The 13,438-nt window shown below is 37.9% G+C and overlaps 4 protein-coding genes across 4 annotated transcripts in view; 2 read left to right on the plus strand and 2 right to left on the minus strand.

The window, feature by feature from the left end:
- LOC100257193 (probable pre-mRNA-splicing factor ATP-dependent RNA helicase DEAH9) overlaps positions 1 to 2,838 on the plus strand; it is a 32,235-nt gene extending 29,397 nt beyond the window's left edge. Inside the window, exons 20-23 of the mRNA XM_010657185.3 lie at positions 62 to 148; positions 1,649 to 1,702; positions 1,884 to 1,963; positions 2,250 to 2,838. Of these exons, the coding sequence (XP_010655487.1) occupies positions 62 to 148; positions 1,649 to 1,702; positions 1,884 to 1,963; positions 2,250 to 2,394 (366 nt within the window). The 3' untranslated portion in view covers positions 2,395 to 2,838. The remainder of the gene's footprint in view (positions 1 to 61; positions 149 to 1,648; positions 1,703 to 1,883; positions 1,964 to 2,249) is intronic.
- A 2,968-nt stretch (positions 2,839 to 5,806) lies between these two features.
- LOC100243523 (sodium/calcium exchanger NCL1) lies at positions 5,807 to 10,049 on the plus strand. Its single transcript, XM_019222753.2, has 7 exons — positions 5,807 to 6,270; positions 7,567 to 7,758; positions 7,851 to 8,032; positions 8,284 to 8,405; positions 8,505 to 8,772; positions 8,850 to 9,149; positions 9,565 to 10,049. The coding sequence occupies exons 1-7, from the start codon at positions 5,904 to 5,906 to the stop codon at positions 9,811 to 9,813; spliced, it is 1,680 nt and encodes a 559-aa protein (XP_019078298.1). The 5' UTR covers positions 5,807 to 5,903; the 3' UTR covers positions 9,814 to 10,049.
- A 926-nt stretch (positions 10,050 to 10,975) lies between these two features.
- Positions 10,976 to 11,905, minus strand: LOC104880484 (uncharacterized). Its single transcript, XM_010657187.3, has 3 exons — positions 11,645 to 11,905; positions 11,383 to 11,548; positions 10,976 to 11,292 (listed from the first exon to the last, which is right to left on the minus strand). The coding sequence occupies exons 1-3, from the start codon at positions 11,800 to 11,802 to the stop codon at positions 11,119 to 11,121; spliced, it is 498 nt and encodes a 165-aa protein (XP_010655489.2). The 5' UTR covers positions 11,803 to 11,905; the 3' UTR covers positions 10,976 to 11,118.
- Positions 11,906 to 11,938: 33 nt separating this feature from the next.
- Positions 11,939 to 13,312, minus strand: LOC132254552 (uncharacterized). The gene is made up of 3 exons (XM_059740427.1): positions 12,979 to 13,312; positions 12,225 to 12,860; positions 11,939 to 12,145 (listed from the first exon to the last, which is right to left on the minus strand). The coding sequence occupies exons 2-3, from the start codon at positions 12,813 to 12,815 to the stop codon at positions 11,939 to 11,941; spliced, it is 798 nt and encodes a 265-aa protein (XP_059596410.1). The 5' UTR covers positions 12,816 to 12,860; positions 12,979 to 13,312.
- Between the last annotated feature and the right edge of the window lie 126 nt (positions 13,313 to 13,438).

Below are 13,438 nucleotides of genomic sequence, written 5' to 3' on the forward strand. Positions count from 1 at the left end.
TTATCTTATATATTTCTTAGATGTGTCATTTAAGTTGCTATTGGTAACAATTCTTCTGCAGAAAAAAGTGATTGAAATTAGAGAACAACTCAGAAGAATAGCACAACGATTGGGCATAGTCTTAAAATCTTGTGAAAGAGATATGGAGGTAATGTGAGGCAACATTTTTTCTCCTTTACTCAGGGAGAGAGTAGGTTAATATTATTCTTCCTGTTTCTGCTGAAAATATTCATGTGTACTCTCTTTCATTGGTCATTTCTTTATTGAGCCTGGCCTTTTACATGTACATTGAGATGGAATAGATGCTTTGCTAATTGCTAATACTTTTCGGTTTTCCCCTTTTCAAGTTAACTGAAACATTTGGAAACATATATTATTTCTGACAGTAAAGTTATGGTATGAAATTCTTTCATAGAAGAGTCTGATATATTATATTTGTCTTCTTTGTTTGTCATCCACCGTGAATAAAGATTTACATGATAGAATGAAAGAAAAGAGAGCAGAGACAGAGAAAATTTTGTTTTCTTGCAATTCAATGCATTACTGTGGCTGCCACACAGTTCTGTGCAGGAACAGTAATAAGAGCTGCCATGAAGTGGCCCATCAGTGAAAAAGAACTAGTTGGATATTCACATTGAACTTCTTTAGAACTGATGGCCAGCAAAACAAAAACATCTTTTAGTTGTTTGACCTTGACTTCACTGGATGTCTTTTTATTTTCATGTATCCTGTTACTTGATCTTCTTCCAGAGACTCAAAAATCACAGGTTTGTTCCATCTAAATGTGACCTTGGAAGCTAATGTTCTTAATTTATGGTTGAGTCTTCCTGAACAAGCTGGTTGGAGTTTCTGAGAGCACATTGAATTTGAAGAAAACTTCCTCCATATCTCAGCCTCATGCCATGGAGGAGGAAGAATAGAGTAAAAAATAGCTAAGAAGTCTTCACTTGCTAAGGCACATCCAATGTAGAATGATGGCTTTTGTAGGCCTTGCATTAACTTTTTGTTTATGTTAAGTATTCATCCACAAACCCTGAAAGCTATTCTATCTAAATAATTGAGGCATGTTTGAGTTCTTTTATCTTCTTATGTATTTACTGGTAATTGTGTTGAGAATGCAGTTTCCTGTGCTTGATTAGAAAAGTTCTTCATGTTTTTTCTTTTCCCTTTTGAATTTTCCCTATTTTATTTCATAATCTATCATCGAAGTTGTATCTAGTTCCCTATTTTATTTCATTTGTCTATCCTCAAAGTTGTATCTTGATTCAATAATACTTCTTTTGTCATCATGGAAATTGGAATGCTCGTAAAGCATTAGATATCAATTAGGTTATACCTAGTAAATGGTTCTATCATTACTTGCAGCACTTTATAACAAGTTTGGACCTGTGATTTTTCACAGATCCATGAAACTAACTGGTCAATAAGATATAGCCACAAATTGACTAGTAAATTGAGAAATATGCATGTGCTAGTGCAGGTTCGGACCAATGCAATAAAACTGCATCATTTTTCTGAGGCTTTTCCTCATTTCCAACACTCACCTCTTTCAATTCATAATATCGCCTTTTGTAACATCAAAAACTTTGTTTTGTTAATCACTGTGTACTGGGATTGTTAAAAATTTTCTGCTATTCAATTCTTTCAGGTGGTAAGGAAGGCAGTCACTGCTGGGTTTTTTGCTAATGCTTGCTGCTTAGAAGTGAGTAATTCCTAAAAATTCAAATGTATCATATTCTCTTTTCAAGGGTATAAGCATTTCATAGATTTCCAATTGGTCTTTGGAGAACCTTCAGTAAAACAAAACCACGAGTGTCATTTTCTGAGAAAATCTTCATTAAGTTAATCTTGTGTTAAATTTGTATTGTTCATCTTGTTGAAAGGCACACAGTCAAGGTGGAATGTACAAGACCATTAGAAGTGCCCAAGAAGTTTATATTCATCCATCATCAGTATTATTCAGGTTAGTACAGAGATTTGACTTGATTTTGAAAATTTGGCGTTATGTAATTCTTCTATGATTATAGAACTTCAAGGCAGCTAGTGGATATATGTTTATTCATGAGATTCAGGATAACGTATAAATCCTGACTTACTAGTTTACAGCAATAGAGAAGAAGTTAAAGTGCCTATCAGGACATGCACTTCACCTTTCATGCAAATTGTTTTCTTGTTTGAATGCTACTAGCAAATTTGTTGAAATGCTAATTTCTTTGATTTTCATTCCCTTTGACCTGGTCACTTTGCAGAGTTAATCCAAAGTGGATTATATACAATTCTCTTGTCTCAACTGATCGACAATACATGCGCAATGTCATTTCCATAGACCCTTCTTGGCTTATGGAGGCTGCTCCACATTTTTACCGGCAACAACGCAATCCTATTGCTTCTTGACTGCACTGTATAATGGTATTTTCTTTTCAAATGAAACAGAGGAGGCAGGCAATCAGAGGAACCATGGAAAACCCTTGTACATGTTTAAGCTGTTATTTTGAGAAATGCATGCTAAAGGGTGGTAACTGCTTGCATTTTTCGCTGATATAGCATATCAAGAGCCCAAAGTTTATAGGGCAATAAATTTTGGTCTTAAAAATTCTTTCTTTCTATCATTTTTTCCCCAATATAAATATTTTTAATGTATCTTGGTGTAACTTTTTCTTGTGTATTTGAGGTTAAAAAAAATACAAATTCAAGGAATGGTAATCTGATTGGGAGGGCAAACTCCAAATGCAAATTGGAGTGGCCTGACCTTGAGTTCAGAGGATCTGTTTGTATTCATAATTCAGAATATATCAGCTAAAAATTATTACACTACACTCAAATCAGGCTTATTGTTCATCTGTGTTCATTTTCTTATTCCTATCTTTTCGTAAGTCATTTCTCACTTGATGATTTGACTCTTGGTTAGCCTTTTCATGTGTTAGAGAAATATGATTTAGTAATTTGTTCGTGTGTTTTTCTTTGTTGAAGGTCTGGCTTTGAGGAGACCTTTTCCGTCTTTCTTCGGAACCTAGGCGTTAGTCTTTCACTTTAGGATTATCAGCACGTGAAAGTCGCAGATTAAATTCTATTGGATGGTCTCAAGTATAATGGAGTTGCATTCTCATTAACAATCTAGTCATGCAGGATTTTCTTACTGACTCTTGGGCTGGAAATCATATTTAATACCATGTCCTTCAATCAATTCAGTCAGTGTTCTTGGTTCTTAGTACAGTAACTGACAGGTTTCAGAAAAAGAGCATTTGGCAAAAAGAATGGGCCTAGTGTTAACTTCTTGGCCATTGGATTATTGTTGTTGTTTGACCCCAGAACGGGGTGGTTACAAACTTCTACTTCCCCCTCACCTTACAATTGAATCTAAAACAACATATATAATAATTAATCTAAGGGAGAAGATTCAACCCACCAATTCTCCCCAATGAATAAATAAGAATAGGTCATGCTTTCTTGCAAGCAAGCCAAGGGTTAGGCCATTTAAAGGGTAAACCATCTTTGTCAGACAGCACGGACTCAAATCTCAATTTTCCCATATTGACGAGTCATATCCGCCAGTCTTAGAACCGTCATAGAGCTTATTTAGCAACCGCCATGAGAAAATGCATGCTCAAAGGATTGTGGTCTCTTCACCAAAAAAAAATTGCAGATGAGGCAGCCGGTGAAATGTGGTTTCCGGGAAAGCAGGCAGAGGAAATTATTTGGTTATTATGTTCTTTTATTGTTGAATCTTGACAGATAGAACTGGCTTTCATTAGTGTTGTTAAACAATAATTGGCTAAGTTTTTAGAGTTTATTATATTCGAAGTCTTCGGGTTTATATTAAATGATGAGTGATGAATGATAAAAATGTAACCACGACCCAGTCGTGATTGACAAAATAAAAGTCCTCCAAAAATAAATCTCACATTGAAAAAAAAAAAAAAAAAGGGGGTCAATGATTGGGTATGGAAGCCTTATGTCACTACATTCCATGTTTGTTTACTATAAACCGGTCATTCCCTGTTATCATTACAATAAGTGGTATTGGTTGTTGAGATGTCCAAGTTCGTTTCTCCTATTTTCCTTTAACCCATCAAAGAAATCAATGTGATCTTACTTTCAGGATCAGTAGTCATGCTTCTAACACTAATTTGGGGTTCTTGTGTCGTGTTTGGCAGCCATAATTTTCCAGTTTCTTCAAACTCATCAAATTTGGAAAATAATAGACCATCTAGTTTAACTGGGTTTTTCCTTCTCCCTTGCCTCCATGATATGCTTAGGACATTCTGATTCAACAAAGTCATCCTCTGTGTGTATTGATCTTCAATCAACATAAATGCATGAGAAAAATCTAACTTTGTGAGAAAAATAATGCCTTGATTCTATAAATAAAGCTTAAAGATATTAAATCCTAGCTGGATATTAGACGTTGAACCAGGGCAATTAAATCTACCAGAACAGAGACTGAAAAGGTCAGTTTCAGTCTTGGGTTCGGTTTTCATTTGAAAGTTTGATAAAATTTTCATCCTTGATCTTCATTTTAATTTCTAAACAACTAGCTGCCAACATTTAAAGACAGACTTGCAAACTTGAGTTGTGAATCTCGTGATGACATTGATAAATACCTTCATCATTCATTATACCTGAGCTGTAATATCAATGGTGTTTTACACCCATGGCATGTCTCGGCTGAAGTTTTGGTTGTTCTAATTATCTGCAGAGTGATGGGTCTCATTACTTCTTCTGCACCAAATTCCAATTTTGGACAAGCAAATCACATACTGAGAAGGGTAAAAACCATCATGATTTGATGACACCGAAGTTCGAAACTTCAACTGCAAAAGTTTCCCTGAACATTCTTGAATCGATTACTCTCCAGCATAAAAAATCAAAACCAGACTGGACCAATCACAGAAACCGTCAAATGAGTAGACTTTTTGCAATGGAAGTACCAAATTAAGGGTCTACAAGTCTCGGCACGAGTCAGTCCCACAAAACCTCTCATCACATGTGCAGAGTCCACTCCATAGGCTTAGTCAGGAAGAGCATGCCACCTGGCCATGGCCGCCCTGGCATGTAATATAAAACATAGCACTACTTTCTAGGGAGAGCCTAGTTATGGCTTACAAAGGGGGTGAAGGACGACCTAACCCAGTATTATAATTGGGAGTTCTTTTGATGGAAAATGGCTTCTTTGGAACGTTCTATAAGGGGGATTTTCCATTGTTTAGTAGCAGAAACGGGGAGCCAATCCGAGTATTGATTAGTAGCATACTGAAATGCAGAAGTTGATACCTTAAAGCAAACATCTTGGGCACAGGCTAGTTATCGGCAAGTAGTGCCAAATCTCTAAGTTAGTATACCCAGTTGAAATTGGGGAAAGGGTAGTCCTTATACGCTTAAGCCACATGACCCAGCTATTTTTTCATGATAATCATTAAACTTCAGCTTTCTCTTCTCCAATTAATAGGCCACAACATTGTCCATTCCAAAGGGAGAAAATTCAACCATGGTCAAGGAAAATGCTCATGCTCCGGCTTCAAATCACCGATGTCTTGAGGTCATAAGTTTTAATTCCTGTAAGCCCTTGTGATCTAGGCGAGTATTGATAAATAAATAAGAAAGAATAGATTAGTTGTTTTACATACAAGAGCCAGCTGCCAGGTCAGTCGTTCCAACGCAAAACTATCTTATCAGGTGGCATGCACTCAACCTCATCAGACGTGCCAAAATGGTAATCATATCTACCAGTCTCAGTTTTATTTATTAAACCAAAATTTGAAGTAAAACCACGACTTTTCCCACTTAACAAGTTGAATCTTTCTGTTCTGCAGGCTCTTACATTTTCTTAAATTTGCTTGTGGCAACTTATTCATCTTCAACTTCTCATCCTCCACATTTATGCACCACGTAGAGTCTCCAAGAAGATGGTAAGAGCAGCATACATCCTTTTTCTTCCCCTTCTCGTGGCCTTTTCTGGGGGTAGCCGTTCGGTTCCAGAGAAGCTCAACCTTGTAACTGATGGCATGAAAAACGTAACCCAATCTCCCATCATCGGCCTGGAGCTTAGCGCGTCAACGGTGACATGCGAACCCACCTATGGCTTCTTGCCTTGCACGACAGTGGTATGGGGAGAGCTCTTCCTCATTGTGGTATACGAGTTCTTGCTGTCCCTTGGAGAGCAATACGTTTCAGCCGGGTCTGACCTCTTCTTCCAGATATTTGGAACTGGTATTTTTGGTGCTAGTTTGTTCCACATTCTGGGCTCAATCCCAGAAGTCGCGATGATTCTTGGTAACTCCTTATACTCTTGATTTCCTCTTCCATCTCTCAACCTTCATTAGTAAATTCAATCGCAAGATTTTCTTTCTTCATACATTAAAATAACCTACATGGAATATTATCATATCTCATTTCCTTAGTTACTAGTTCCTTTCTGGTCTAGATAAATCTCCCCAGTTGAGGTTTTAACTTTTAGTCCATGAATCTTTTTCCTTTTGTACAAGAAGGCTTCATTAATCTCAACCCACATTTTACCGTACGATTAAAAGAAAAGAAAAGATCGAAAAAGTCTGGCTCTAGTCCATGAAATCAATCCCATTTCTAACATGCTTAGTGCCATTTTTCTTCACCTCGAGCCCTCATGGTCTACACCAGCCTAGAGACTCTGACATGGTTGCAGATAAGGTAGCTAGCTAATATCATCAACCATGGAGGAGGCTGCGGGTGAAAGGTCGTTATGAGTTATGACTAGGGCAGGAATATCAAGGCAGTTGCTTGTCCTTGTGGCTGCGATTGAATCTAATCTTGACTTACGAAGCTATTTAATTAAATATTTGGTTTATACTGAGCCAGATAATTACGGAATTATATCCCTCATCCACAAGTTGACAAGGTCAGACATATTCTATTTTATTCATCTCCAATTCTAACCCAGTCGACAAAGCTTCCGGGACAAGTAAGGCTGTACAGAAATGTGGAGATTCAGCGGAACAGTCACATGTCATGGATGTTATTCTATAGTTCTTTAGTTGCTTCTTCCTCATCAAAAGTAAGGCTTTTTCTTAAGAAAATAATTTTTTTTTTCACTCCACTGGCAATGTGAGGTGAGTCCGAGATCTAAAATTTTGACTAGAAAAATGCCTAATTTTCCTTTCTTTTTGCTATCTTACTTTCAAATTATATGCCAATGCAATGAAACAAAGACAAAAAAACCCATTGTTCTAGTGCCATATTAGGATGGTGAATTAATGATGTAGCAAGATTAGGTAACCATCATGCATTCTTTTTACTATTAAGAGATTGTGTTATCATAATGAAAGAGACTAAATCCCATATTTTATTGTATGAATGCAACATTTTTATTCTATTTTAGATATATTTTTGTATCTATGAAACTAGATTATTTACTTGTTTGTTTCCTCCTGGCTTAACCATCAACATGTCAAGGTATTAAAACATGAATAATTGAATTTAAGTTCAAGTATTAGAAGCATTAATGTGTAAGATTTCCAACTTTGAATTGTCATATTTTTGTTAACACATCAAAGAATTTGATATATGATTATAGGTTCTCATGTTCTTTTTCAGTGACTGGGCTTTCTGGGAGTACAGACACTGCTGAATCAATGGCCACAATGAGCATGGCCATGCTTGCAGGATCAGCAGTCATGCAACTGACCGTGATATGGGGTTCTTGTGTTTTTTTTGGCAATTATGACATTTCAGATTCTTCCACCTCCTCAGCTCTGGAAAATAACAAGAAACCATTCAGCTTAACTGGTTTTTTTCCTGCTCTGCCACCTTCATGGTTAAGCATAAAGGCTGCATAGAATGCAATAAACTGATGCTCTTTAGTCTTTGTGTACATGCAGGTTATGGGGTTCGTACTGATGATGCAACAAGGTATACTGCAAGAATCATGATTCTGTCCATGATCCCATTTCTCATTCTTCAACTAGCAAAGCTTATCAATTCATCTTCTGGGATCCGAGTAGTTATCTTAATTTCTCTCCTTGTCACGCTTGTTTTTCTCTTCCTTTACTGCTTCTATCAGGTAAACATCAATTTAGTAGCACAAAACTTTCCTCCAATAGATGTCTCCATATATGTGGGAAAAGTCTTGTTGGTTCATATATGAAATTGATGCACAGATTTTATGAAATGTAGTTTGCACCCACTTGAAGAACAAGGAGATTTTTTCTTTTTATTATTTGATCCGTCATTGAACTTCCATCAACTAAATTTTAATGTTCTCTAGCATATGATATATCAAAATAATCTTTCTGGACAATGAATACTGTATAGGTATTCCAGCCATGGATTCAGGAAAGAAGACTAGCATATGTGCTAAGGAACTTTGTAAAGAACAACCTAGTAGCAAGCCTTCTCACTGCTGCTGGTGAACCTGATGAATCCAGAATAAGAGAGTGAGCTTCCTAGATAATCTTTTCATATACTGTACCCCAACTGAGTCTTTTGAAGATTGTTGCATCTTAGTAATTAGTCTCTGCTTCTTATATTTACAGGGTGTTTCATGAAATTGACCAGAATAAGGATGCAAGCATATCAGATGCTGAACTTAGAGCATTCTTGCTAGGAATTAAGTTGGAAGAGGCAGGCTTGAGAAATGAGGATTTTGTGGAAAAGGTGATGGAAGATTTTGATGCCTCTGGAAATGCTCAAATTGATGAGACAGAGTTCCATAGGGGAATTTCAAAATGGCTTTACGAGGCTAATCACCCTGACAATAATCAATATGACGAGCGGCCTAAGTTGTTCAGCAGATCTGCACAGGTAACTTAACCCATGGCAGAATCTGTTTGAATGCTAAGCAAAACTTTATCGTTATAATTTTTGAAATATGTATGCAGAGTGAAGAGCAGCAGAGCTTGCTGGCTAAGAAAGCAAAGCAGCAGAGTCAGACTGCTCAAAATTCTTGGTTCAATTACTTTAAGGCTGCTTTTCTATTGATAATAGGAACTGCTGTGATGAGCCTTCTTGCACAACCCTTAATTCAAACTATCAATGAGTTCTCCAGTGCTGTAAATATCCCTTCATTCATAATCTCATACGTTATCATACCAGTGGCTATGAGCTACAGAGAGACACTGGGGGCAATCAAATCTGCCAGACTGAAGACCAAACAGGCTATTTCATTAACATTTTCTGAGGTTCATTTCTCTCTTAAATTCAGCTGTCACATCTCACAAAGTTTGCAACCTTGGTTTTCATATTGCTGATCATAACAATCTCCATTTTCAATCATCAACTTATGCATAAGAAAATTGCTTCATAAAATGTGATGGAACAGTTCATACCAGATAAGCCTAGATGCCACTCGGCTACTAGCATTCAGCTAGCAAACAAAAATTATAATATGTCGACATAAACCAATGTGTTTGCATTCCATATGAAGGACAAGATGAGATGTATTTACGCTTATCTTATACCTATCCGACTAGTATTACATCTGTCAGTATCTCATCCCATTGCTCTTATGCTCTTGTCTTCTTATATGTCTAGTGTAGTTGCAAGAATGACAAGAAACTAATTGCTCATTTGCCATTTGAAACTGTTTTTCTGCAGATATACAATGCAGTGTTCATGAATAATATGATGGGTTTGGCCATGTTCTTGTTACTCGTCTATATCAGGGATTTGTCTTGGGATGTTTCGGCCGAAATTCTGGTTGTTCTAATTATTTGCACGTTGATGGGTCTGCTTACTAGCTGCAGCACAAAATTCCCAATCTGGACAGCCATAATAGCATATCTTATGTACCCCATATCTCTAGGGCTGCTTTATGTTCTCACTGAAGTTCTTGGATGGTCCTAAGACTCTCCAAGCAAGCTTTTGGTGCCACCCAGTAGAGAAAAAAGTGGGGTGGAATTCATAAATATGTGCTTAGCATCTTCCAACCCCATCTTCTGCATCAGTTGGATAGATGAGCTTACGCAATCAATAGACATCTGCATAAAAATTCATGTTTTTTCTTCTTGATTCTTGTGTTTCTTTTTTTTTTACAAGAATGTAGATGACTGTATTATGAACATATTTCTATTTTGATTCAATTATGAACTGTATGTACTTTCGAAACTTAGGTCCTAGAAATGGTTGAATGTTTTTCTGAAGATAGCATCAAGCCATGAAGAATTGGGTTGTTTAAGAAATTGTCGGTGCCAAAACTTATCATAACTTGACCATATTAAAGGTTTTTTGACATGTGTCAAAAGGCTCAGAAACTTCAGGGTCATCATGTGTACAGTTTGCCCAAAAAGGTTGAGGCAGGACGAGCCGGTCACCACCCTAGCTAGCCTCTGGTTTATGACATAATTACAGTATTGACTTCCTTCTAAGTTCTACTTGAAATTTTTAATTGTGAGGGAGGAGGTGATATGACTTGGGATAGGAATCAGCAATGGCTTACTACAAAAAATGATAATTGGGAGTCCGGCTCTGGGGAATTGTTTGGAAGAGAATGAAATTATAAAAGGCGCTTGAAGCAATTAAAGAGAAAAAAAATGGGAGAACATAACATGAATACCACAAAAAGAGTGCCCAGGCAGGAATCCGTTTGGTCTCCTGTGTATTAAACTATTATTAGGTGAAGAAATCCCCAAATATCTCCAACCATTTCACTTTGCAGTGTTGCAGGTTTCAGTCTCAGAGCAACAATCATATTGTAGGTGGGGTCCTCAAAAACAGAACAAGACAGGCCTATTTAATATTTCATGGTCAAAGGTTTGATGTCAATTAATGTGCATGTCGCACAATCCATGAAAATCCCCCCAAAAACACAAGCATTGACCAAACTTCAATCTCATACAAACAAACAAACCCACATCTCTCCAAAACTATGAAGGCCCAAATATTGAAAGCGCAATGCTATTATCTTCAAATAGCTGGATTGGAACTGTATAGAATTGGAATTAGATACTTCTGGAATGAAAAATGTTTCCATCTTAAAATACTCACATCATTTCATTCAAACTTCGGAGTCAGATTCTCAAGATCAGACCAGTCACAGGCATTTAGTACATTTTAAAGAGAGAAAAAAAGAAAAGAAAAGTAAAGAAAAACTCTCTTAATTAGATTTCTATGAGAATTGTGTGGTCTTTGGTCTCCATGGGAACAACCCAATTAAAGCTTTAAGTCGAGATCAATATTATCCTCTTCTGCATCATCTCTCAGATAATTCAAGCTCAAGGCTGTTTCTTCCCTGCCCATATGCCCCTCTGTTGAGAACCTATACAAGGGTTTCTGATGGATTGATCCACCTGGTGTTGACCTCTGGTAATGACCCTCCATGCATCCCTTTACATCAAAAGCAAACAACCTTATCAACACCATATGAACAGTGAATTGATTAGAAGGAAAAGGAATTAGGTAATATTTATATTTTACCTGAAATGGAAGTAAATTGACCTCAGAGAAATCCAGTTTAGATGTCTGTCTTGGTGGGGAAGGACCTCCAGGAGGTCCTAATGTGAGGAAATTACCATCAGAAGAAGCACATTCTGTAAAGCCCTTTTCTGAGGTCAGCCCAAAGTGGCTGCTTCTGTTCACTTCCCTGAGGAATGCAGCAAAAGAAATGTTAACCCATCACTGAGACAATGGCTATGATGGCTATGTACTTGAAGCAGGAGGACAAAAGAACTAAGCCAACCTAGAGATTGTTTTGCCGGGATCAAGCATAATTGCACTGCCATTGCCACATGAAGGTGACAGGTACGACTTCTGTATGTCAGCGGGAAAAGGAGTAGGGTAATGGAGCCCCAAAGGTCGGTCATTTGAGAAAGGCCATGGCCTTTTTGTACCAACCATCTGCGTGGTAACCAAATTTAACGTTAGAAAATGGCCCCATTAACTGCCACCTGTTTTCTTCTCAATCAAAAAAACCAAAAACAGTAGAACTCCATTGAAATCAGGTAAAGAAAACATGAAAAGTCAACTTAATGGGTTAAAATAAATCAACTAGAATCAGCAAAGAGAAGAAGAGAAGGTCCAAAAGAAGGGCAGTGGGGAAAATGGCACATGCCTTCTGTTCCTCTGGCCTTATGAAATTGTAGTTGGCATAAGGCCTTTGGTTTGAAGGGTGCTCTATTTGATGATTTCGTCCCGCTGAAAACGAGGTTGACCAAGCGGCAGACAACGGAGAAGGATTCATCTGCAAGTTGTAGAGGTGTATATTATTCCCAAAAAGAGAGAAATCACATAAGAAAAAGTGCATACTAATTATTTATTACCGTTGGAGATGGGTATGGATATTGTTCTCTTTGCAGCACAAGAGGGGCAGTATTCATTCTATTAGATTCAATCCTAGGATCCCCATGAAGACTTGACTCGCAAGAACTGGGAAAACAGCCACACCCCGGCACAGCCGTGGCGGGCTCACCAAAGACACCACTGCCACCGCCAACACCAACCCCACTAGTTGAATTCATGCCGGCATTACCATAAAGGACTGGCACTGTAAAGGGAGATGGGCCAAAGGGGACAGATGTCGAGGTTAAAGGAACATGCATAGCAGAAGTAGTCGAAGAAGAGAGACTCATCATTGTCATGGGAGGCTGTGCAGTCACCGGAGGCAACACTGGACAGAGGAAAGAGGAAGACGGAGGCTGATACTGCCGAGGAAGAGCAGAAAGCAAGCGTGAAGAGAATTCTGCAACAGCCACCTTGTTCTCTTCCTTATCCTTCTGTTCTCTCAATATCTTCTCAAGCTTCGCAACTCCAAGCCCTCTCTGCCGTGGTTTATTTTGCTGATGCTTCTGCTTCTTAGCACATGGGTCCCACTCCTCACCCCCACCACCACCCCCATTGCTGCTGTTACACATTTTCTGCTGCGGTTTGTTTTAATTGAAGTCCAAGACTCCCACAAACTGAATATGAATGAACCCAAACGCCAGAAATCAGAGAATAACTCAAAATCTTAATTCCTAAGATCACAAAATCTAAAACAAGGAAAAAAAATCATTCAGAAATATTGAAATCACATACCAATATGGTAACGAAATCACAGAGGCTGTGGAGAAGAAAGCGGCTATATGCAAATTGACAAAGCAAGAAAACAAGTAGAAGAAATACAAACACACGCCCAATTCACCCTTGTTTTCAGCAAATGGTAAGAAGAGAAAAATCAATGCTTCTTTCCGAGAAAATACTTAAGACCCGAGATAGCCCAGAAATCCAAGCACTGACTAGAATCTAATTCTCCTCTCTGGAAACCACACTCGACTCGGGGCCGTAGCATTCAGGCATAGGAATGACTCCCATGAGCTGAACTATACGAGTGAGAATCTCCAAAAATCCTCACAAAATATTTATAGCGGGAGTGTTTGCCATTTTTGGGCTGGTGTATCTCAGAATGGATCTCACAAAATCTCCGGATATCTTCGTATTTAATATTTTGAGCAGTTTTTGTGAATGAGGTCATCCGCTGTATGGAATTTTCTGACCC

The sequence above is a fragment of the Vitis vinifera genome, chromosome 10, assembly GCF_030704535.1.
Source record: "Vitis vinifera cultivar Pinot Noir 40024 chromosome 10, ASM3070453v1".
Classification (NCBI taxonomy): domain Eukaryota; kingdom Viridiplantae; phylum Streptophyta; class Magnoliopsida; order Vitales; family Vitaceae; genus Vitis; species Vitis vinifera.